Consider the following 20,384-nt stretch of genomic DNA (forward strand, 5'->3'; position numbering starts at 1 on the left):
AAAAAGTTGTTGGGAGAGAGTGTGAGAGAAGAGAGGCGGAAGCGGAAGCGGGTGACGATGAGCGGCGCGCGTGAGTAGTGAGAAGAGAGACAGGAGGATGGATGCAGGACTCCAGGAGAAGTTGAGGAGTGGCCTAGCTCGTTGGTAATACAGTAATCCAAGGACTTTTATTAGAGGACGAGAGAATGGGACGCTGGATTCAGTTAGGCAATTTAGCTTTCCCAGGTTCCGGGGGGTGGTGGATGGGCAAGCCGCAAATTGGACAACGTGGTTGCGCAGCTGCTGGAGCTCGACATGGACAAGGACAAGGAGACTCGACGGGTCACGGAGCGAAGACGCTGGGTCCGTCATTAGGTATTAGACAGGAAAACATGGGGAAAGACGATCACCAAAGGGGTAAGCCTGTAAGGTGGTCTGTAAGGGCAGGCAGAGTAGCGTGCCTATAGGATACTTTCTTCGTGATGGATGGTAACTACTTGGCGAGAAAACTGTATCACGACAGACGGAGACTTGGGGTGTGGTTGATTCAGACGTGCTCCGTTAGAATGCCTGGGCACCCGCTCTAGGGTTCACGGTCTCCCTCATGCTTGGGAAGAATGGACAGAGAAAAGACGGTATCGCAATTGAGACTTGATTTGGATGCCATGCGGGAGAACGGGGGTCCCAGTCCGGGGGTGGAATGTTTCCAGATGGTTGTCCAGATGGTTGTCCAGCCACAAGAAAATCTTTTGGAAGCTCCACGGGTCGATTCGATGGAACTAATGGAAGCCCACGCCCATGTCTAGGTAGGCACCTGGTGGCTCATTGGGCCAAATGCGCCATGCAGGTCTTGTTGGGACTTGGGACGAAACGCAGCTCCGGGACAAGCACAATGATGTCCTCGAAACGTATGTACTTGGTAGGCTGCTAGTCTCACATGGTCAGGTAAGGGCTATGCTGCTGGAGTGCGTGATGGTTAGGTTTCTGACGATGATGCCTGGCAGTCATTACGCTTACTTGTCATCAATAATGTTACCTGGGGTCCAACACAACACAGTCAGGGAACATGCCGTCGAATGGCCTATACTTGGTACCTTGCTTTCTCGCAGCACCTCGCCGTGCCAACATGATGGCGGTGCTCCTCCATTGGCTCGCTCTCTCGTCTATCCCCTGATGACTGAACATGTTCCCGGCCTGGTGGGCAGTTTCCCGGCAAGCACCCGATTGCCTTGACAGGGGTTGCTGCAGGTGGAATCCGTGGAACGCTGGAAGGAGGGCGGCCATCAATGGCGACCTGCTTCTCACCTTGCACTAGCTCTGTCACCTGTGGTACTTGTGGTACTTGTGGTACTTCGTCGATGGCACCTCAAGCTCCCTTCTATGGGCACTTCTTACCACCAGGATACATTCTGTCTCCTGCACAGCCCTGATGGTGGGGGACACGACTTGAACACACCAAGTTGGGAACAGCAGCCTTTGACAGCGCCACATCCAACGCCCGGCTGCTCGAGACTGTCGTTTCGCATGCGAAGCTGACGGCTCGGAGCTCTTGAGCTGCTACCTCACTGGTTCCAAACCGTAGCTGAATCGACTTTCTTTCAAGGCTTCGATTCGATGCTGACCGGCTGCATGGTACCTCTATTGCCCATAATTGTATGGAGTACGGAGTATCAACTATGTCTTCCATCAAAAGCGATGCGAAGCAACAAGCCTTGCGGTTCAACACCAGCAGTCGCCAACAGCACCACACGCAAATCAGGCTTGCAGGCGACAGCTATGGGCGTCTCCAAGCCACCGCCGAGAAGCTTTGAGTTGCGGCGCGGCTGGGAGATTACGACGGCAGAATAGCCCAGAAGTGCCAGATCATTCGACGACGACCCCTAAATCGCCAATTTTGTCACCATTGGGGCGATCGAGCGTCGTTTCGTCTGATGCCTCTACTCGTTCGTGGTAGGGGCTGTGGTAGCACCGATCTGCTCAAAGGGCGTCCGCATAGGCAGTTCACCCCGGCCAAGAGCCTCCGACCAACATGGGCAGTCCGATGCGACCAACACCACCGATCGCGGACTCGACATGCGTTGACCCAGCCACGACCAGCCAATAACAAAGAGATTGCATCGTGGATGACACAGAGAAAGAACCAAGACTCGAGGCGGTGAGGTATCACAGCAGTTCCAGTATCGGGGGAAAGGGAGAACAGGCGCCAAGGGATACGACAACCCGTCACACAAAGCCCTCCTGTCTCTCCAATTTGTGACACCTTCACCGTTTGGCAGCTCCGTGTCTTGGATTGAGAAACGGGCTGCATCGCCGCATCATAACGAAAAGGCTCAGGCAACTGTCTCAATGCCAGCTCTCGTGAGGCTCGTTGGGAAATGCAGCGGCGGCCGTGCCTGGAGCACCGTTTTCCGCCAGACATGGACGCTTACCGGCAGGCAGTGGATGCCGCGAACACGAAGGTTGGCTTATCGATACCTTGCCGTTGATCCCTCGCCGGGCGTGCCGGGGAGCTCTCAGCTTGACCACCGAGGCGCAGACTGCGCAGTGCATTTGCGGGTCTGTCTCCTCGCCTGAGGAGACTTGTCGATCGCCCAGCACGATAGGTCGAGACAAGCAAACGCTTGGCAGGAACAGAGGCTGATGATGTTCTCGTCTTGCTAATGGTCCAGGCGCGCAATCTCAATAATCACGGCTGCATGTTGCGTTTCCGATAGCATCTACTAAGGAAACACGCCGCTTCAAATGATTTGGCATGGAGCATCGTCAAGCATATCACCCTTAGGCCCATAGACAGCCTCTATTCTGCGATCGTTAGATCTCAGAGATGGCACAGAAACGAGAACTTCAATGCACTTAGATCTAGGTGGACGTTCCGAATTAGCCACGAGATGCCGGCTTAGCCAGTGCCACATCGACGTGCCAGGAGAGCCGACTTTTTCGTATTACAATTTAGCTCAAGTAACGGCTTGCAACCTTGCGTAGAGCTATCAAAGACTTGGGACACAACGGGCAAAAGTATAATCCACGGGGAAATACTGCAACGGCGGGGTAAACGTCCAGCAGAGCCAAAGCATTGAGGGGAAGTTCAAGCTTGCTTGGCCTCTTCAGACGGAAGAACAATGCATATCAGCTTTAGGCTGTCACACAATTGAGCCTATCACTAAGCTACCGGCTCCTACACTAACCTAGGACCGTCGTGTCTGTGCCGCTCCTCGCCGGGCGTCAGCGTCACTCGTCCCGCATCGGTATCATCCTGCAGCCTCACTGCCCCGCCAAGTGGACTTCATACTCCATTATCTCCTCGGATGCTCCGATGTTGACTTGAGCGAATCGAAAACACAAAGACTTTGGCAAGGCCTGAGATTCTTCCCGAGACATCATCTCGAGCAGAGAGGGGCTATCCCTTGTATCTTTATACCCAAAGCTCCAAAGTACCTTTGTACTATCCCCCGGCCCGCACCGAACCCCGCGCGAAGAGCTTCCCGCTGACCCCGCGAACCCCGGAATTGCCGTCCTCAACTTGATATCTCTGTCTGCAGAAGAAAGCGAACTCGCCCTCGCCGTCAAAATCGAACAAGCTCGCAGCGATGGCCGTCACGGAGCTCGCTCTTCTCCAATTCAAGGAGCCCCTCACCGAGGAGGTCAAGGAGCTCATGGACTACTGCCAGACCGTCCAGGACACCTGGGTTCTGCGCCAGAAGCCCGGCCTGCCGCCGACCCGGATAGAGCGCGGCACCGCCATCCTCCAGCAGGTCGAGGACCCGACCGTAATACTCCTGGCGGCGCAGTGGGATTCGCCGCAGGCGCATGGGGAGTGGATCGCGTCACCCGAAAACCAGAACGTCATGGCCAAGCTGATGCCACATATTCACATCGAGGGTCCGCGAAGCGTGCTATTCTTTCACATTGACGCGCCCATCTTTGCGACGCTTGCATCAGCACCGTCGGAGACGAAGGAGGGGGCTGCAGAAGCGGAGATGGACTCCAAGGGCAAGCAGCCGGAAGCGCCGGTACCCGAGGAAGAGAGCAAGGCAGAGGGCAAAAAGAAGGCGCAAGACGAGCCGCCATCCCTCCTGAAGGCGCCGGTGCTCAGCGTCGGGCGGTTCGGGGTGAAGTCGGAGAAGAGGGAGGAGTTTGTCAAAAAGTACGCCGAGGCCAAGTGGGTTGTCGAGGAGTCGTCGAAGCCGTTTCCCGTCCGCGGCGGCTGGCGAATTGAGAAAGCCGCCGAGGACCTCGAGGAGTATGTCATGTACTGCGGCTGGGAGACGGTGGAACAGCACAAGGCGATCGCGGAGCACGAGGGGTTCAAGGAATGGGCTGGCATTCAGGAGTTTGTGACGGGGACAGACATTTGGCACTACAAGCGGCTCATGTGAGGGGGCTATGACGGTACGGACGTCGATAGACCAGAGACACGGAGCCTTTGGCGTTTAGATGGTAGACGGCCTCCAAGAGTGTTGCTAGCACTGTCCGGTTTGCAAGAGGACCGTTAGAGAAGAGGGGCACGGGCGGTGGCAGTCTTTTGTGTTCAATGGTTTCTTCGTTGGCGGGAAATGTCTGACTAGCAACAAACGTTGGCACAGTCTCCATCTCATCTCGCAAATTGCCTAGGTGATATTCCTCGACGCCATGTTATGTGGTGACGCAGGTTGCCTTCCCCGTTCCCGTACCATTCAAGGTACAGAACCGAGAGAAAACAAAACACTACGCTTTTCAAAACCTCATTTTCCCCCAAATAGACCGACCGGCCAATAGCCCCACGAAAAAACACAGAACCCAGGTGGGGGAACGAGTCAAAAATTCATTCCATTGACCTCATGACAGGCTATCCGTACTCATGCTTTTATATCCCCATCGAAGCTCAAAGTTTTCCTTTTGACGATTTTTGTTTCGAGACGTTTTTTACGGGAATCCCTTATGCGGAGGACTTGCCCTTGGGGTTCTTCTTGGGGACGTCCTTGATCTGGAGCTCTGCAGGGAAATGGTGGTTAGCGACAGTTTGATAAATTCGCGATTGTCCCCCGTCTGCATTTTCTCCTTTCAGTATCCCTCGACTGCGTACGAGGTCTTTTTTTTTTCCGAAAGGGAAATTCGAGGGGTAGAACTGCGCCGAGGGATGATCTAGAAAGAGAGTTCAAAACGTACGAGGGGGGAGGGACTGCTTGAGCTTCTCGGCCTTGTCGGAGTCCTTGAGGACGAGGGTGTAGAGGTGGCGCTGGCAGCGGACCTTGAACTTGATCTGGGAGTTCTTGGTGCTCTTCTTGATGCGAGCGGCTATGATTCATGTACACGTTAGAAAATGCTGTTCCTTTTCTGGATCTTTCTCTTGTCCGAGATTCGAAGTTTATCTTCTAGTCGAAATAGTCGTTCGAGCGTCGGGTGTGTGATAGTGGGAGGAAGGGAATCAGGTCATGGCATACAGGAAGCGTCCTTTCTCCGGGCAATCTCAATGAACTACAGAAGCAGCAATTATTAGTCATTTTTCTCCCGGTGATATCTACAAGAACAATAATTCAACAGCACTGCAACGTACCTGCTTGATATCACCGATTTCGCGAGGCATCTTGGCGGTATTTTTCGGGGGGGATTGGCGACAACGAAGGGGGTCTTGTCTGGTCGGATTGAGTGGTTGCTGTCGTGAGACTTTCGTGGGCTTTTTTGGATGGAAAATTGATTTTGTGGGATGGACCCCTGTGGCAGCGAAATGCACGGACCAGCTCGAGTACTCGGCCGGGGAGAGAGAGACTCGATGCATCTTGCGAGGTTCGACCTTATCTTATCGGGGCGGGCTGGAACAGGTCGCCTGCCCGGGGGTCTGTCACCGACCACACCGAGGAGCGGAGTCGGGTCCCGTCGGGTCCCACGGATTTCCAGGTTCCTCCACAGCCACAGGCAGCAGTACCACACCATTACAGATGGGACGTCACTGTGGCACGCGTCACACGCCCCGAAAGCTCTCGGGGTAGACGTGGCGCTGGACCAGACCCTCGGCCTGTACCTTTCCTTACGCATGGGTTGACGACGCTTCAACTCGAACCAGTTTATAAACGAACACGTCGCATAACACGTTACCAAAGGTGTCCTCTAAGCTTTTCGCATACCTTATAATCGGTGCTCTTTCTGCTCCTATTCGCCGCGTCGAAAACCTGAGGTTCTGGCCATTAGTTGCACAAGACATACTGTCACTGCACCGCCACATCTACACACGATGCCTACACCACTAGACAATGCCATGAGATCCAGGGTCCGTACCTTATCACAATGATTGCATTTAGTTGCTCTGCTAATACGTTCTTAGAATGCCGTACTCGGTAAAGCAACATATAATCGCACACGAAGACCCAAGTGCTGACCATTCACTAGCATTCGGCGGCTTGGTCACAGCCGTAGCCGTATGGGCCATCTACGGCGGCGACATGTTCCCCGCGGGGCCGGATCCCACAGGCAACCCCGAGGACTGGACCAGAGAGGAGATGAGGAGGTGGCTTGCGGCGGTATTTGCAGCTCTCTTCTCCGTCTCCGTCATTGTGTACTTACATGTAACATAGCGAAACCTGTTTCCGCAGGACAACGACACGAGAGAGGAGCTATTGGCACGCGTGCTGGCCAACATGAGAGCCCCGAGGCGATGAGCTGGTGGGACGGAAACTTGTAGTTTGCTTTCACTGCGTAAAACGATTTATTCCATTCGCTTTCTTGACCCGACGAGTCACCTGCCGGTTCGTTGGGTGACCTAGTAGTAATACAAATATGTCTGCGGAGTGTGAACCCCGAAAATGCTCTTGAAAGACGCAAGCACTCTATTCAGCTAACTTCCCCTTTACAACTCGTCTCTTCCAGAGGTCTTGCCCACGGTGGGCTCCTCCGATGTGACCTTGCCCGTAGACTTCCAGTTGAGCGCATTGAGGCGCTCCGACAGGTGCGGGTGGGAGAAGTGGTAGGTCGCGTACATCCAGTCGGCGTCCATGGAGCTGAGGTTCTGGATCTGGAGCTTGAGGAGTGATCTAGCCAGCTCAGCAGAGTATCCGAGCTTCTGGGCAAACGCGTCGGCCTGGAACTCGTACTTGCGGCTCAGGATGTTCATGAGCAGCTTGACGACGGTGTCCATGGGGGAGAGCGCATCGGAGAAGAGGATGAAGCCGATGATGATGGGGTGCTCCGTGAGGAAGCCAAAGTCGGCGTACAGGGAGTTGTTGCTGATGAAGACGGAGAAGAGGGCGAAGATGTAGAGGAAGTGGGCCTATCGCTGTTAGTGAATGCTGTTGCGCCGGTGGACTGCAGAAACATACCTGAGAGATGCCAAAGAGGCGCGTGGTGTGGCCGAGACTCCAGTGACCAAGCTCGTGAGCCAGAACGGCAACAACCTCCTGCGTCTCGCTCTTCTCAATGAGGGTGTCGTAGATGACAATGTGCTTCTTCCAGGGAAGACCGAAAAAGTAGGCGTTGCTGTGGGCGCTGCGCTTGCTTCCGTCAATCACATAGAGTTCGTGGAGGGGGAAGTTCAGGCTCTTGGCAAGGCTCTCAACGCCGTTCTTCAGTTCACCCTCTTCCAAAGGCGACAGCTTGTTGAATAGAGGCAGGATGGCGACCGGGTAGATTGTGATCATGAAGACTTGGAGACCAGCGGCGAAGGCCCAGAGGTAGAAGAAAAACTGGTTGCCCGTCTTCTTGACAATGGAGAGGAAGCCGGCAAGGATCGGGGGAGCGAGGACAAAGGCGAGGAGCTGAGACTTGATCATGTCGGTGATGAAGAGCTTGGGCGTCTGCTTGTTGAAGCCAAACTTCTCCTCCAGCACAAAGGTCTGGTAGATGGAGCTAGGCAGCGAGAGGACCTGCTGGATCATGATGAAGGCGAGGACGAAGACGATGGACTGAGATATCTCGCCGGTGAAGCGCGCCGGCGCGAACTTCAGCAGCAGGTGACCGGACCATGACCAGAGCTTGGGGAGGACGTCGAACTGGATAAAGGCAATGTTCTGGATCTGACCCCAGAGACCGCTGATGAAACCGAATTCCGCTTTGGCGCGACCGTAAGCCTGAGACTTGTCGAAAACTTCCTGGGAGACTTCCTGTTCGAGAACCTTGGGGGGCTTGGTGTTTTTGAGGACCTGGTACTGGCGGAGCGAGAGGAAGCTCTCAAAGACGAACTGGCCGACCGAGAAGCCGAGGATGAGGCGCTTCCACGGGAAGAGGGGTCGGTCCAAGAACCGCGCGAGGCGTTGAAGAAAATCCATGTTGGCCTCTCTTTGCTTTTCTTCGGATTCCGGAGGGGTTGCAAAGGAGGGACAAGAATGGAATATATGGGATTGGAGATGAAAAGAAGCAGGCTCCGGACCTTGTCGCAAGCTGGGTCTGACAGCTCGTGCTTGGGTACGGAGTATTGTTAGCTCAGGCAAGCTGTCCACAGTGAGCCGGCGAATGGGACCAAGTGGGGGCGGGCTGGTGCGGTTCGGGGCCTGCGGCTGCCGGCAGGGTCGATCATTGGCTGCGAGGACTCCAGCTTACCCCAACTTTAATTGGCTGAAACACCCGCCTCATGCAATGTCTTGCGTGCAGACGAAAGCCCCGTCCGAACGGTGGAACCCCGTTTGATGCATGAGCGACGGGAACTGCCGTTGGATTGCAGGAAAGTCTTCCCGCAAAATCTCGAAGCTGTCGATAGTGTCACTTTGAGCTCCACGCCGCTCGACGACAACCATACAATTGCCGCCAAGATGATGCGCCAATCCATCACAGGCCTGACGAGGGCTGTTCTCGCCCGTCCGGCTACCCAGCCGGTGCGCGTCGTCATTCAATCGACATCACAAAGGTGTGCCTCAACCCCTTAGCAGTAGGTGAAGATAGTAACTAACCGGCACCATAGGACGTTCTCCTCCCTCCCCTCGCTGCGTCCGTCCATCACACCTCTCACATCCGCCTTCCGCCGGCCGAATGCCACGCCGTTCACTCCCTCGACCGTCGATGGCGCCATTGCCGACTTGGTCCCCACGAGCGCCATCACCGAGCACCCTGCTCTGGGCGCCATGCAGCTCCGCTGCGGTCCTCGCAACACCATGAACCGCAACACCCGCCTGATCCAGAAGCGCAGACACGGCTTCGTTTCCCGCATGAAGACCAAGGACGGACGCAAGATCATTGCACGGAGGCGCCAGAAGGGCCGCACGAAGCTCGGCGTTTGAATGTAACGTGGGAGGATAGAGCTACGGAGAACCGTGGAAAGGACCAGACGACATTGCTGCAGATGAGGAGAGAAGGGCACGATTGTCCCAGACAGAGTTCTCAGGGATGGTGTGGCCAAGGTTGGGCATGGCCTAAGCCGGATTGAAGAAAGACTCCAACATTAGAGCCTCCGCGAGAGGTAGTGTTCAATATGTATCAATATGAAGCCAATGTACAACAACTCAACCAGTAGGTTTCAGGGAATTCGTTGAATTCTGCGGAAACAGCTAGCAGGGCTCGTGAGGCTGCTCGCTAGCCGTTGACATCTTCGGCATTGCGCAGGCCGCTGCACCCAACGGTCATTTTACGCATCTGTCTGCAAGGTTCAGGTCGAGACAGTGGTTCTCTGTGCCGAGAGTGAAGAGGTTATGTTCCTGGCCATGAGGCGCCCTTAATCGCAGTCTCTTGGCCACGGCGGACGAGTATCAAGCACTGAGAAGCCATCAACGTAGCGAGACATTCTGTTCGGTCATTCTCGAATAGGCCCTGGCAAGTTCCATGACATATATCATTCTCTTGAAATTGCTAGCATCTGTTCAAAGCTACTATGTCGTGCCCGCATCCTTTCCAACTGTTCCCCTGCCGGGCTTAAAGGGAAGAAGCGGCCAGCAGCATTGGATATCGGCAGCCCCTATCGTAATCCGAAGCAAGCCGGACTTTTTTCCGCACAGCTGGCAAGGTTATGATGCTTCTCAGACCTGCTTATCAGATATGGAAAACCTTTTGATCTTCCTGGACCCCAGCTGTACTCCGGACAGCATAGACAGTACAAAAAGAAAAGAAACGGTATCTCGATCTGTCCGGGTGTCACATGATTCGACGCATCCAGGGATGGAGGGTTCCACGGTCCAGATCAACATTCGTCATAATTGGGCAAGCTCAAACGCGTTCTGCGCGCGTCGTCGGATGGAAACGCAAAGAACTCATAGCTCTGCAACTTTTTAACTTTCGATAGTGACATCCATCGGTGGCTCTACCCGACATGGAAGTCCTACGGTTCTCAAAAAAAAAACGGCTCCTCGTTCAAAGTGCCATAGTTGAAGCTCTCTTGTTTCTTGTTTCCCACCTAGTGAAATAACTATTCCCTGTGAGACTCACTTACACATTCATCCGTGCCCCAAGACAACCCCTTAATGCCTCCTAAAAGACACTCAACCGGAGCGGCGTCCGGTGCCAGTAAGAAGCCCAAGACTACGGCTCCCGAGGCCGAGGCCTCTTCACCTGCACCCGCAGCTGCCCCTGCTGATGACGACCGCGGTAAGAATCGCTGGCCAGCCAAGAATACTCGCTGGTCGGCGGTCTCGGCCTCACGTAACGCCGATGAGGACTACAAAAAGGCTTGCGAAGAGGTTGCCTATGCCTTTGAATACGTAGTCCGGTGTTCCTTTGGCACCAGGCATGGTGGTGACGAGGAAGACGACGAGGATGACGAGGACGAAGAGGAGGACGACGAAGAAGAGGAGAAGGAAGAGCCTCAAGCCAAGGGCAAGGGCAAGGGCAAGTCCAAAGTAGCCGACGAGAAGAAGGCCACCGCACAAGGCAAAGCCAAAGACGAGCAGCAGCACCTCGCCTACGTCGAGCTCGAGAAGAAGAAGCCCAAACAGAAATGCGACGGCGGCAAGACGTGCGTCTGCAACAAGCCGGCGGCCGAGCACCCGGACGCGCCCTACGTGATCACACACGCCGGCTTCCGCAAGCTCATGAGCCAGCAGATTCATTGCCAGGTCCGCGACCCGGACAGCTTCCGCATGTACACGTACACCGACCACATGGCCTACGGCGTGCTGCAGGTGCTGCAGAACCTCGTCCTCGACTACGAGGAGGCGAAAGGGAGCTGGCGGGAGCAGTGGGTTATCTGCGAGGCGCTGTGCCCGTTTATTTGGTACCTGAATGGTGGTGACTTTGCCATGTAAGTTCAAGAGTCACGTTGTACTTCCTTCATTCCTCCTTGCTAGCACGTCGTACTGATACGATGAAATCCAGGGCCGACGACGGCGAGTTCGTCGACGAAACAGCAAAACTCATCGGCAACCTCTTCCTCACAACCCTCGCCCGCCTCGAGCGCGAGGGCGTCCTGGCCGCGGACTCGGAAGTAAAAGACCTGGGCTGCGTCATGGCCGGCATGCTCAAAGTCGCCTCCGCCTTACGCGGCTTCGACCTCTTGCAAAACGAGACCGTCCACAAAAAGTCCAAGAAGCGTCCTTTCCCCTTTACGGCGGAGAAATTCGACAGCTACGTTGCAGCGTACGCCAAGAAGCACGGCATCACGCTCAAGGGCGTCCCGGGGCTGAAGGTTCTCATTGAGGGTCTCGATAACGAGGAGGAGGAGCTGCCTACAGCCGAGGAACACGGCGAGGACCCCTGGGGGTGGGCGGATGCGTTGGCTTCGTATAAGAAGGGGAGGAAGATTGGGGGGGACGATTTGGATATCACGTCGTGGACGCCTGCGAAGCGGAAGCAGCATGCTTTTAACAAGAAGAATCCGCTTGGGAAGAAGGAGATTGACGCTATCAAGAATGGTATGGTTATGATGCTGGGTTAAGAGTTGGGGTTGATGACTTGTGTTGGATCAAACGCAAGTTTGGGAGCTGCTTTTGTGATTGTAGTCTTGAGAGATACCACCCTTGTATTATTAAATTGGAACTGCTGAGATCAAATCCGAAAGTTTGACTATTTCACGACAGTTCCCATTGACGCCGCTCTTTCTACGGGAGACTCGATCCTAACGTTCTGGCCACTATCGGCTGACAACAATCAACCAACCCTACCACAAGAGTTTGAAGGAGAGTTCAGAAGATGAACTGCACAAAAGAACAAATCAAACAGGGCTAGCCAGTCCAGCCTCACACGTCTTGGTATCCGTATAACAAGCCAAGAACAACTTGTCACTCGCCTCCCCGATCCAAATCTTATACCGCCCGGTAGGATTCGGCACAACCCAGTTCTGGCTGACCACATCCCACACGCTCAAATCCCGCCTCGTCAGCTGCAGCGTCACGGTAGCACTCTCCCCCGGCGCCAGGCTCTTCGTCTTGACAAAGTCGCGTAGCTGGATCACCGGCGTCTCGGGCCCGCCGCCGGGGAACTGCACGTACGCCTGCGCTGACGCTTTACCCGAGTACTTACTGCCCGTGTTGGTCACTTTCACCGACACGGAAAAGACAACGTCAAAGAGAGCGGGGTTGCCGCCCTGCGCGCCGCCAGCTGGAGGGCCCGGTTTCTGCGCGGTGCTGTACCCCTCCGGGTAGGGATACGTCTCCGTCTTGGAGGCGGCGACGGCGTCCTTGGCCTCGGACTCGGTGCACCAGGAGTAGATATACCGGAAGATCTTGTTGAAGCCGGACGGCGCGACGCCCTCGGTCCAGTCGGGGATGGGCGCGGTGTACGTCAGGATCCCTTGCTTTGCGGGGCGGGCCGGCGGGGACGCGGTGAGCGCCGTCGCGGAGCTGATGGTCGCGCCGGTGTAGGAGAAGGCGGTGTAGCTCAGCCCATGACCAAAGGCGAAGCGCGGCTTGATACCGTTCTTGTTGAGGTAGCGGTAGTCGATGTACAGGCCCTCGGAATAGGTGTCCTGGGGCTGGCCGAGGGAGCCGCCGACGAGCTGGGTCACGGAGTCTGGGAGGTCGGATTCCTTCTTGGTCATGCTGTAGGGGAGGTGGCCGGAGGGGGAGGCCGCGCCAAAGACGATGTTGGCGAGGGACTCGCCTGCCTCCTGGCCGGGGAGGTGGGCAACCAGGACGGACTTGACGCTGGGAAGATCGATCCACGAGTCGACGACGATTGGTCCGACAGAGTGTATGACGACCACGACGTTTGAATACTTTGCGGCAGCGTCCTGGACCAACTTGTTGCCGTTGTGCCAGGCGTCGAGACCAGACGAGCTGCGGTCACCGTTGTTACCCTCTACGACATACTGATTCTCCCCAGAGTCCGAGGTGATGAATACAAAAGCAACATCGTCTGCTGTTGGAGCCGGCACGGAAGGAAAGGAGTCGGTGTTGTAGAACGTCACGTTGCTGGCTCTCTTCTTAATCGCGGTGATGGGATCGTCGAGGTAGACGTAGTCAACCGTCCCCGAGCCCCAGCCGATACCGAGCAGGCCCTTGTTGCAGGATCGATCGGCACAAGCGTTGGGGCCGTCTGGGTTCGTAATGGCATCGGTGCCAAAGACTTTGATCGAAGCCGACGTGGCAATGGGCAGAAGGCTGCCGTTGTTCTTGAGCAGGGTGATGGCCTCCTGCGCGACCTGCCTGGCGACGAGGTAGTGGTCCGCCTGCACCTGGACCATCTCGTTGACGACGCCGCTGGGGGAGAAGGGGATGGCTCCCGGGTAGAGATCTCCCACCCTGTTGCGGGTTCCCGTGGCGAAGTTGAGCGCGGGGAAGCCCGAGTCCTGGCCCATCTGGTACCAGCTCGCCAGTACTCTGGTGGCCATGTCGTTGATGCGATCCACGGGGACGGATCCGTTCAGCACCGCCCTGGTGAGATCGTACATCCAGTAGCTGTAGCCCGTCAGGGGAACTTGCTGGTCACCGGGGGCGTTGAAGTCCAGGCCCGCGAGGGCGCTGCCTACGCCGGACATGTGGGAAAGCCAGTCGCTCATGACGAAGCCTTGGAAGCCGAGCTCGTCTTTCAGAATGCCATTGATGAGATAGCTGTTCTGGCTGCATGCCGAGCCGTTGACCTGGTTTCCGTTAGTTCAAGTTTCAATGATGTGTACGGAATACTTGCCGCATTGTAGGCCGTCATCACGGATCCTACACCTGCGTGTACGCCATCTGCAAAGGGCCACAGGTAGAGTTCATGGAGTGTTCGGTCATCTGTCGTTGTTAGTCGAGAGACCAATCACCGTTTCTCTCTCTGTCGGTAACCAACCAATGTTGGAGCTATAACCCTGCTGTAGAGGGTTATACATGCGATACATCTCCTGCTCGTTGCCGATGAGATGCTTGATCGTGGCGATGACGCCCTGCTCCTGGACGCCCTTGATCGTTAGAGCAGCAGCCTTGCCCTGCAGCGCAGGATCGGCCCCGAAGCCCTCCCAATTTCGGCCACCACGGGGCTTTCGACTGGCGTTATGGTTAGCTTGTTCTGGACGACATCATCAGGGGCAGAACATACCCTATGGGACCCACGGCTGGTCCTAGGTAAACGTTGGCGCCTTTGCCTCGGAATTCCTTGCCTATGGCAACACCGCGAGCGTACATCAGGTCCTTGTCAAAGGTGGCACCGGTCGTGATGCCGGACGGGAAAACCGTCACGTTGTCGGCTTGACGGAGACCGGTTGCCGAGTCCGCGAGGCATAGCTGGGGGAAACCGACACGCAAAGCGCTGCCGGAGTTTCCAACGCAGCGGCTTGGCTATGGTTAGCAGGAGTTATACATGGTGTGATGATAAACGCACCCTGTGCATGTCAGTTACGAATCCCACGACATCACTCCACCAAGACTCACCCATGAAGATGCCGGTTCCGGACGTGATGTTGGTCTTTTCAGCCAACGTCATCTTATCAACCACAGCTTTCGCCCTCTTATAACTGTCTGTCCAGTCCGAGGTCCAGCCGCCGTACGGCGCCGGGTAGTAGGGCGCGGCGACATATCCGGCAGGCACATCGGATCTTACTGATATCACGGCGGCGTCGCAGGATGAGAGGTGACTAGCGAGGAGGGCTACGACCAGGGACTTGACAGAGAATGTGTTTGCCATGGCGGCGGTCGATTGGTCTCGTTACCGCAAGGCTCTTATAGGCTAGACTCGAACCAATGGTACAGGTCACGAGAGAGAGAGAGAGAGCTACGTCAACACGAGCGGACGAACAGGAGCTACAGAAAATGCGACATCGCGAGCACCGCCATTCACTTATATACTACGCACGGAATATCTAGGCTACTGGCGGACCGGTAGCTCTCACTTGTCATTATGACTATACACTCCAATCACGGGCCCTTACAGTCCGCGTGGTATAGAAGGCAAGTGACAACAGACGATCCGCTTGGCAGCTCCGTGGACTCTACTGACCGCAGGGATATGCAGCCATACCTGACAGCTCATGATGCCCTGATAGCTACCAGAAGGGTCCAAGAGCATTAGAAAAAGGCAGATATTGCAACGTATCAAGGTTGTGGGATGCTCCCTTTGGGCAGCTGTGCTGGATTGTTCGGGCCTATGCTTGTCAAATATGAGCGTTAGAGTGGTCGATCGACATGTCGCGTAGACAAAGTATGGTTTGATACGACAGCGCCAGCGATAAGTCAGTGCAAGGCGGGGGAAATACCACCCTTTTCGAGATTCTGTGCTGTAGTCTTTTGGTACAAAGGATCGATTCGGTGTCGAACCGGATTAGCGGCCGAAACCGCCTCGCTTCGGGCGGGAGTTGGTAGGTGGGAACCTGGGACTTGGAGTTAAGCGACGGCATTCGCAAGTCCCCGGGGAACAGTGACAGTTCAGAGTCGGGCTTTCCAGCGAGGGCGTTGAGAGGAGCGGTGGGTATGACAAGATTAAGCCGTGAAGAAGACCCACGCTCGAGGCCCAAAGGGTCGACAAGACGGCGATGATGACCGTAAATGTTGACATGGCCGATCCAAGGTGGCATGCAAACTGGATGTGAAGATCTCCCTTGTTACGTGCAGGGTGGGCGCTTGGTGGGAATGCCTGGCGAGCTGTGAGCGGTCAGCAAACTGTAAAAGGGAAAAATACTGCTCGTCCGGGCTCGGCTCCGACGCGGGGAGAGCTGTCAGTCTGTCAGTTTGTGGCCGGGCGTTGCATTGCGCGCGTGGTTCACTGGCAGGCCACAGATGTCTATTTCCTTGAATAAGTGCATATGCAGCATCGTAAATGGGTGTGTACCATCGGAGTGGTGGTACAAGACGGACCTCGTGATACCCCAAGAGGTCTCTGCCTGGGGTCTGCCACGTCCACCAGATCGAGTCCAGGGCACTGCTGAAATTAGGAAACTCGCAAGCGAAGAGCACCAGGCGGTCGGAAATCCCAAACTCGGTCCAGCGGCGAAGATCGATGGGGCAGGGGTCAGGGGTGACGGAGCGCAGATTTCGGCTCTTGTTCTGCACGGAAAACGGGAATCGATCAAAAGGCAAGGTCGGTGGAAGCGGCACGGCATGAACGGCAATCTTGGGAAGAAAGAAGGCCAAATGTCGGTTCGAGAGATGGCGCAGTGATAGCTGAACGAGATGAGTGGTAGTGTCCGATATGTCGTAGCTGATAGCTGCAACGTCGACTGGTCGTGAGGGGGAGGCATTGAGGACGTATTGGTCCAAGAGACCAAGTGATGGAGGGCGAGGAAGAGGTCTCGTGGGCGCGGACTCCGGATGACAACCCTTCTTTCTAGAATGTCTCAACCCCGCGTTGCTAGGTCGACATCTGATCATCAGGTACGGGTGGCTCGGTGGGAAGAAGGGACGAATCGACGATGGACCGTTGACCGTTGGCCGTTGATCGTTAGAACTGGGAGGGTGTGGGTAGGTGGATGAAGGAGGGAGAGTCTGCTGTAGTGTAGGCACTAAGGTAGACAGACGTAGAGAGAAGCTGACAAGGACGGCATCACGGCATCCATGAATGAAGCTGCCGCACACCTATCGTGTAGGGTCTAGAGACAAGAAGGAAGCTGCGAGATTCAGCTCCGAAGCTCCCAAGCCCCCAAGAGGCGGCAGGAAGCAGCATGACATTACGCTGCCGCCGACCCCAAGTCTCCAAGCCTTTTCATCCCACCTCCATCTCACTCTACCGTAATCTAGTGGCTTTGGTGTTGCATCTGCCATCCATCTCAGCTGCATCTTCCCGTCTTTAATCACATCCACATGCTTTTTCTTTGCAAATACTCTTGCCAATAGTCTGTAGGCGTACCTTAATGCCGACAACTATGGGCGTGATGGAACTTGTTCTGCCTGACCGACCTCCATACTCGATTGGGAGGAACGAACCGTGGTACGAGAGCATTCGTCCGCGTGATGCCTCGAGAGCGGCTCTCCAGCGTAGAGGGCCGCGTATCACCACACGAGAATCCCGATTTGGTTTTACGTATCTTGGTCTTGGCTTTGGACTTGACTTACGACACTAATCGGAAAATTCAAACTCGCACAAGACCACATTGGCAGTATTTTGTTGAGCTCTTGCGGGCCTCGTCCAGGGACTCGCCCGGGGGCCGGCGGGCTTCTTCCAGCAATCGGCCGACCGCAATTGACCACCAGTTCGTTCGAACAAGGACCATTCGGCCAGCTTCATTAACAACTTGTTCCCGGTGCGGACGCTATTGTTTCGACAGAGCCCAACAGAAGTGGGAATTGCCCAGCTTCACCCCGGCTCGTCGCCGTCCAGGGACCATCCACTCAGTCGTCGTTGTTCAATGAGCGGCAAGCCCACTATGGGGATGCTTGGCTCACGTGGCGCCAAATGGCACCCCAGGATCGCAGAGTTATTGAGCAGAAACTCTCATTGCTTGTCTCTCAGTCTCTGTCTTTGCACTACGGATACCCAAGGATCGAGATGTCTTTGTCTGACCGCACGGGCGCTTCCTTACCACCTTGACGGTCCATCAACCTCATCACACCCACGTGGATTCTGTTCCTCATGGTTGGACTGATTCAAGACCAATATCACTCGAGGCTTGCTACTAATCACTCCGAACCGCTGACCTGCTACCAATACTTGGCTATAGCGGCCAGAACCAGGTCTTGTCCTCTTGTCTGTCTGACGAGGCCACCCAATGGTCAAAGCTGTCTATCCCGTACTGCCGCCCCCCCGGTAGGACCTCTTGAGCTTGGCCCCTTGCTAGATGGAGTATGGAACCGCCTTCTCCAAGAACGCATCTCTTCCATTCGCAACTGGCGCTTCTAGTGCCGATTTCCGCCGCTCTGTGCCTGGCGAGATTGCTCTAACTTGCGGAGGAACTGCCAGAAACCGCAAAGTCTTGCGTATTGTTTGCTTTAGCGTGAGAAGTCTCACCCTGGCTCGCATATCCCCAATATCGAGGGGAGTTGCTTTGCTACCGGCCCCCAACCTCGCCCGAGCCATGAATGCTTGACTTGGAGGCATGGTGGACACTCACCGCAACCCTTACAACAGACCGTTGTCTGGGGTGTACGACTCGATGTCGATCCACTGGCCTCTTTACCCCGGTGCTCCGTTCGTTGCTCTCTTGATTATGTATAAGACGTTGCGGCAGCGTGGAGGACGATAGCTTGCCTTGTCTCTCTGTTCGTTGTGCCTCACGAGAAAGTCCTCGAGTTCCGTCCCTGTTCCTGTTGTCTTGAGTTGCTTCCTCTACCGTCATCATGTTGGCCAAGCTGTCTCTTCTCCCTTTGCTGTCTGCCGCAGTCTCGGCATCTCCCCTCCTCGATGTCAGAGCCCCGGTGGCTGCTCTCGATGAGAGAGCCGTGACGGTGTCGAGCGCCGACCTGTCCAACTTTGAGTACTACGTTCAGGTAGGACATTGCCCAGACTTCTGACTTGTCCGCGTGCGCTAACATGTAACATAGATGGTGGCAGCAACCTCTTGCAACAGCGAGGCCGCCGCTGGTGCATCAATCACCTGCAGCGCCGATGCTTGCCCTGATGTCACCGCCAACGGAGGAAAGATTGTGGGAACCTTTTCGTAAGTTGACCAGATACTCCTGGCTTTTCACCTTTGACCTGAAGGTAACTAACACGCTTCAGCGGTCTTGTCTCTGGCCTCCAAGGCTTCGTCGCCACGGATCCCGTGAGAAAGAACATTGTCATTGCCATCCGCGGCTCCAGCAACGTCCGCAACTGGATCACCAATATCCTCTTCGGCTTCGACGACTGCGACTTTGTCGACGGCTGCAAGGTCCACACCGGCTTCGCAAACGGCTGGGACGAGATCAAGGACGCCCTCCTGGCCTCCGTCAAGTCCGCAAAGGCCGCCAACCCCAGCTACACCATCGTCGGCACCGGCCACTCCCTCGGCGGCGCCGTCGTCACCATCGCCGCCGCCGACCTCCGCCGCGACGGTTACCCCGTCGACATCTACACCTACGGCAGCCCCCGTGTAGGCAACGCCGCCTTCACCAACTTCGTCACCGCCCAGGCCGGCGCCGAGTACCGCGTCACCCACGTCGACGACCCCGTCCCCCGCCTGCCCCCCATCCTCTTCGGCTACCGCCACACTAGCCCCGAGTACTGGCTGTCCACCGGCAACGCCACCACCGTCGACTACGCCGTCGCCGACATCAAGGTATGCGAGGGCGCCGCCAACACAAAGTGCAACGGCGGCACCTTTGGCCTCGACGTCGACGCCCACCTGTACTACCTCCGCCGTACGGGCGCCTGCAGCACCGACGGCTTCGGCATCAAGGAGAGAGAGGAGGACATCTCGGACGAGGACCTCGCTGCGCGCCTGACGGCCTGGGCCCAGCAGGATATCGAGTACGCCGCGTCACTTGAGGAGTAAGGAGGACGACGGCATGCCGTATACACGAAAGAAATTAAATGTCATGACCATGTTATGAAGGGCAGGGAAGCGGGCTTCTGGAGTTTTAGGGGAAGCATCATCATCATCAACAAGGATACCATCAAGGGATATCCCCAAGCCATTGCGGCCAAAGGAGATATCGTCAAGACTATTCACGTACATAATTAGTATAGTACATAATCCACGCCCAGCGTCAACCTGGGCGTTGAACCGCACCACTTCTTTCCTCTGAACAAGCTGTGAAAACAATGACCCTATCTGTGACGGTCAAAAGAGCCGTACCAGCACCGTCAGCACGATTCCACGAGTGGGACGCACCCCGGACGGGTACCGAGTCCGGACACACATAACCCCCCTCCCCATGTCATCGACTGACTCGCAAGTCCCGTTAACTAAAAGACCGCGCGGTACCCGATCGAGCAAAGTTCGTATCCCATATTCCCAAACCGCGTGTTTTCCTTTGTTTCAGTCCCAGCCGTACTAAGAATGGCACTGGCGCGTTGGAACGGAACGGTTGTGTTACGTATATATTGGCCGCTTGGCATCGCGAACTACTGTGGTATGGTACAGGATAGACTTTCCCAGAACGAACCATTCCACTCACCTGAAGCCTGTGGGGATTGAATAACCATTGGGAGTATCTTTCCGGGATTTCCAATACTCCGTACCCTGGTACGTAAGGCCCCTACATAACCCAGCGCCCACGTGCGGAGTTTGCGGATCATGGGCCCATGGGTGCTGA

At 55.8% G+C, this 20,384-nt stretch overlaps 10 protein-coding genes across 10 annotated transcripts; 5 read left to right on the plus strand and 5 right to left on the minus strand.

The window, feature by feature from the left end:
* Window positions 1-1,011: 1,011 nt before the first annotated feature.
* Window positions 1,012-1,263, minus strand: CPAR01_08164 (uncharacterized protein; the record flags this gene model as incomplete). The annotated part of the gene is made up of 1 exon (XM_060492433.1): window positions 1,012-1,263. The coding sequence occupies one exon, from the start codon at window positions 1,261-1,263 to the stop codon at window positions 1,012-1,014; it is 252 nt and encodes an 83-aa protein (XP_060348803.1).
* A 2,303-nt stretch (window positions 1,264-3,566) lies between these two features.
* Window positions 3,567-4,355, plus strand: CPAR01_08165 (uncharacterized protein; the record flags this gene model as incomplete). The annotated part of the gene is made up of 1 exon (XM_060492434.1): window positions 3,567-4,355. The coding sequence occupies one exon, from the start codon at window positions 3,567-3,569 to the stop codon at window positions 4,353-4,355; it is 789 nt and encodes a 262-aa protein (XP_060348804.1).
* A 539-nt stretch (window positions 4,356-4,894) lies between these two features.
* On the minus strand, window positions 4,895-5,734 carry CPAR01_08166 (60S ribosomal protein L38; the record flags this gene model as incomplete). The annotated part of the gene is made up of 4 exons (XM_060492435.1): window positions 4,895-4,950; window positions 5,125-5,253; window positions 5,400-5,433; window positions 5,513-5,734. The coding sequence occupies 4 exons, from the start codon at window positions 5,732-5,734 to the stop codon at window positions 4,895-4,897; spliced, it is 441 nt and encodes a 146-aa protein (XP_060348805.1).
* Window positions 5,735-6,187: 453 nt separating this feature from the next.
* Window positions 6,188-6,611, plus strand: CPAR01_08167 (uncharacterized protein; the record flags this gene model as incomplete). Its single annotated transcript, XM_060492436.1, has 4 exons — window positions 6,188-6,223; window positions 6,278-6,290; window positions 6,343-6,473; window positions 6,528-6,611. The coding sequence occupies 4 exons, from the start codon at window positions 6,188-6,190 to the stop codon at window positions 6,609-6,611; spliced, it is 264 nt and encodes an 87-aa protein (XP_060348806.1).
* A 188-nt stretch (window positions 6,612-6,799) lies between these two features.
* Window positions 6,800-8,441, minus strand: CPAR01_08168 (peptidase family M48; the record flags this gene model as incomplete). Its single annotated transcript, XM_060492437.1, has 2 exons — window positions 6,800-7,219; window positions 7,269-8,441. Coding segments are annotated over 2 exons (1,593 nt in total), but the record flags the coding sequence as incomplete, so codon positions are not given.
* Window positions 8,442-8,693: 252 nt separating this feature from the next.
* CPAR01_08169 (ribosomal protein L34) lies at window positions 8,694-9,158 on the plus strand (the record flags this gene model as incomplete). Its single annotated transcript, XM_060492438.1, has 2 exons — window positions 8,694-8,788; window positions 8,843-9,158. 2 exons carry the CDS (start codon window positions 8,694-8,696, stop codon window positions 9,156-9,158), a joined length of 411 nt encoding a protein of 136 aa, XP_060348808.1.
* A 1,173-nt stretch (window positions 9,159-10,331) lies between these two features.
* Window positions 10,332-11,740, plus strand: CPAR01_08170 (uncharacterized protein; the record flags this gene model as incomplete). The annotated part of the gene is made up of 2 exons (XM_060492439.1): window positions 10,332-11,107; window positions 11,182-11,740. 2 exons carry the CDS (start codon window positions 10,332-10,334, stop codon window positions 11,738-11,740), a joined length of 1,335 nt encoding a protein of 444 aa, XP_060348809.1.
* A 276-nt stretch (window positions 11,741-12,016) lies between these two features.
* Window positions 12,017-14,904, minus strand: CPAR01_08171 (glycosyl hydrolase family 3 N terminal domain-containing protein; the record flags this gene model as incomplete). Its single annotated transcript, XM_060492440.1, has 5 exons — window positions 12,017-13,882; window positions 13,960-14,018; window positions 14,074-14,267; window positions 14,320-14,558; window positions 14,602-14,904. 5 exons carry the CDS (start codon window positions 14,902-14,904, stop codon window positions 12,017-12,019), a joined length of 2,661 nt encoding a protein of 886 aa, XP_060348810.1.
* A 466-nt stretch (window positions 14,905-15,370) lies between these two features.
* On the minus strand, window positions 15,371-16,694 carry CPAR01_08172 (uncharacterized protein; the record flags this gene model as incomplete). Its single annotated transcript, XM_060492441.1, has 2 exons — window positions 15,371-15,795; window positions 15,980-16,694. Coding segments are annotated over 2 exons (1,140 nt in total), but the record flags the coding sequence as incomplete, so codon positions are not given.
* A 1,791-nt stretch (window positions 16,695-18,485) lies between these two features.
* On the plus strand, window positions 18,486-19,621 carry CPAR01_08173 (lipase; the record flags this gene model as incomplete). Its single annotated transcript, XM_060492442.1, has 3 exons — window positions 18,486-18,635; window positions 18,690-18,805; window positions 18,868-19,621. The coding sequence occupies 3 exons, from the start codon at window positions 18,486-18,488 to the stop codon at window positions 19,619-19,621; spliced, it is 1,020 nt and encodes a 339-aa protein (XP_060348812.1).
* Window positions 19,622-20,384: the final 763 nt, after the last annotated feature.

This window comes from Colletotrichum paranaense (genome assembly GCF_030867605.1).
Source record: "Colletotrichum paranaense strain IMI 384185 chromosome Unknown Scaffold_6.1, whole genome shotgun sequence".
Classification (NCBI taxonomy): Eukaryota; Fungi; Ascomycota; class Sordariomycetes; order Glomerellales; family Glomerellaceae; genus Colletotrichum; species Colletotrichum paranaense.